This window comes from Orycteropus afer, unplaced genomic scaffold, assembly GCF_000298275.1.
Source record: "Orycteropus afer afer isolate SDZICR_OR568_19922 unplaced genomic scaffold, OryAfe1.0 scaffold00943, whole genome shotgun sequence".
Classification (NCBI taxonomy): Eukaryota; Metazoa; Chordata; class Mammalia; order Tubulidentata; family Orycteropodidae; genus Orycteropus; species Orycteropus afer.
The window spans coordinates 143,357-146,313 of NW_006922530.1; the positions used below are offsets into that span (position 1 = coordinate 143,357).

Below are 2,957 nucleotides of genomic sequence, written 5' to 3' on the forward strand. Positions count from 1 at the left end.
TTCTTGTCCTGGCTCTCACTTTTTTAGGATATATACAGAGTAATAGGATTGCTGGATCAAATGGTATTTCTAATTCCAACTTTTTAAGGAATTGCCATACTGTTTTCCACAGTGGTTGTATCATTTTACAGTCCCACCAGCAGTGTATGAGAGTCCTAATCAGAGACTGTAAATCTTTACAGAAGTAGATTGCCCCATCTTCCTTCAGTGGGGTGGCCGACCTTCTGGTAACCTCTAATAAACTTTGGTCTCCATGCATTTGCCTGTTTTGTGTCAATGAGTTCATCCAGTATCTGCCCTTTTGTGACTGACTTATTTCACTCAGCACGAGGTTTTCCGGGCTTCTCCATGTCGTAGCACACATCAGGGCTTCGTTGCTCATTCTGGTCGAGTTGTTTTCCATCGTAGGTACCTTCCATGTTATGTTTATCACTCGTCTGCTGACGGACGTTTACGTTCTCTCCACCTTCCGGCCACTGTGAACCGTGCGGCTATGAACGTCGTGTGCAGACCTCCTGTTCCTTTCCCAGTCCGCATGCGTGCCCACCCCCGTCTTCGTCTCTGGGTCACTGACAGGGTGCTGGAGGCCTGCAGAAGGAAGGGGCTCTCTCCCTGAAGGACTCGGCACAAAGGAATGCCATTTAAACTGGATCTTGGAGGCAGAACGGTGCTTAGGTCGGGAAACAGAGACCGGGTCCTCTGGGCAGGGAAACAGGATGTGCCAAAGTGCATGTGGGCGGTGCTCTCGGGAAACTGCCAGAGGGAGTCCCTGGTGCTGCAAACAGCTAAGCGCTCAACTACCAGCTGCAAGGCTGGCGATTTGAACCCAGCTACAGGTGCTTTGGGAGATACGCCTGGCCCTCTGCTTCCTAAAAGTCACGGTCTTAAAGACCCTATACAACAGTTCTTCTTTGTACACATGGGTGCTCATGGGACAATTGACTCACTGGCAACCAACAACAGCCGAACCGGGCTGCCATAGGGAAGGGCTTGGAGGGAGGGGCTGGTGGGGATAGAAGACTCACCTGACAGTTTGGTGAAGACAGACCTTAGAGAGCCCTGAATGTCACCTCAGTGAGTTTCCTCTTTCCTAAAAGTAGGTGGTAAGAAGCCACAGAAGGGGCTTTGCAGTGTTGGAAAGACACCGCTGGTCACTAAAGACGCCAAGAGACCAGGAAGGAGGTAGTGGGGTCAGTGAGGAAGGATGGAGGAGCTCTGACAGCCTTCAGGTTGGAACTGAAAGCCACGTTGATTTGGAGACTGGAGGAAGAATGAGAAATGCCTTTGTAGGGAGGCCTTGTTCTCATACTGTCAGGGCAGTTAGAATCCCTCCAAATCCTGAAGCTCAAGAAGTCTGCATCTTTCTTGCTTGGTGATGTCTCCCGGGTGATTGCCAGGGCCCTGGCTGGCACGTGTAAGCCCTCACTATATACCCGCAAGGTGGCTGAACGGTTAGATGATTGTGTGGCTAGATCTTGGATTCAGGGAGAAGTCTGCACGCACCATCAGCTTTTTGGCCAGAGTGAGTCCACAGACTTTCTGGTAAGCAGCCAGATAGCGTCAACTAACTCTCTCTCTCTCTCTCTCTCTCTCTCTCTCTCTCTCTCTCCCCACCCCGCCACCTCTCTCCATCCACAGCATCCAGCGCCGACTGTCCCTCCAGCTCCCTATCCTCCACCACGCCTACCTCCCGTCCATTGGAGGCGTGGACGCCAGCTGCGTCAGCCCTTGTGTCAGCCCCACCGCCAGCCCCCGCCACAGACATGTGCCACCCTCCTTCCGAGTTATGGTCTCGGGCCTGTAAAGGCAGGGGGCCTGGGGCCGGGGCCTCCCCCATGACAGAACCACCCCGAGCGGAGGCGTCCGCTGCAGGAACCCTGGCGGCTCTGGCTGCAGAGAGCTGGGCACATGGCTGGCCTCGCGGGACTGCTCAGAGGGCGCTCAGGTGGACAGCAGGGGGTGGGACTTGGCACCTGACCTCAAGCCTTATTTGTGAAGTTTTTGTTCTTTCACAAAGAGGAACGGAAGTGACCTCTTCCTTAACTTCTGCACGCAAGGAGGAGCGGGCCCATTTGAAACTCGCAGAAATAAGATTTTCCAGACGAGGGAGGCCTTAGCACTCCGGCCAGAAGTCACAGCGTAGAGAGGCCCGCGCAGCCTTGGAAGCCACGAAGGGCTTCTGGAAGAACCACCGCTGTGCTCTGCACACACATCCCTGGCTGTGGACCACCAGGCCAGCCCTCCGTCTGGAGGAGGAGACGGACTGGGCAGCAGGCCCCCGGCGGCCAGCCCAGCCGACCCCTGCCTTCCTGGCACAGGAGTCTGCAGGACGGGCAGACAGGCACAGCCTGGGGCGTGCAGGCTGAGGGCCGGGCTGCTGGAGCAAGCACCCGCAGGCCCCCCGGTGGGCCCTCCACCCAGATGAGATGTTTGTTACTCTCTGATAAATGCCACCCATTAACACAATAACACCCGTTCTGGGACCGTGGGGATTTAGGGCACATCACTGTGTGGACACGCGCTGCAGCGTTCACCGCCAGTCTGTCATGCACCCACCATGTTGGCCATGTCCTGTGTTCACAGCAGGTGTTCCCGGTAATAAGTGGGACCACCCGAGCTGGTCATGGAATGTCTGTTCCCACCTACCTTGGTAAAGAAAGACTGTGCACTTTGACCTCTCTCACCGGGGCCCAAGGGCTGCCTGGCAGTTTATTTCCCACTGACTTTGTTTCTGACCAAAGTGAATTGGGGGGAGGGGGCGTTCTGCACAAAGACATCCTTGTAGTCACAAGGGAGAGGGCTGCTGGCTGAGGCTTCCCGGGGCTTCCAGAAGGTGACCTTCCATCCAAACAGGCCAGCAAGCTCTCACCTTGGGGACTTCTAGGGGCCACCACTCAGCACAGTGATTCTCATTCAGAAAGATGGCTTTTCCCTTTTCACCCCAAAGAGCAGTGGCC

The 2,957-nt window shown here is 55.3% G+C and overlaps 1 protein-coding gene across 1 annotated transcript in view; it reads left to right on the plus strand.

The window, feature by feature from the left end:
• The window catches only part of LOC103212375 (gamma-aminobutyric acid type B receptor subunit 2-like), a gene marked incomplete at its 5' end in the record, with an annotated part of 135,553 nt that extends 133,749 nt beyond the window's left edge, over positions 1 to 1,804 (plus strand). The window contains 2 exons of the mRNA XM_007958356.2: positions 1,316 to 1,451; positions 1,639 to 1,804. Of these exons, the coding sequence (XP_007956547.1) occupies positions 1,316 to 1,451; positions 1,639 to 1,804 (302 nt within the window). The remainder of the gene's footprint in view (positions 1 to 1,315; positions 1,452 to 1,638) is intronic.
• Positions 1,805 to 2,957: the final 1,153 nt, after the last annotated feature.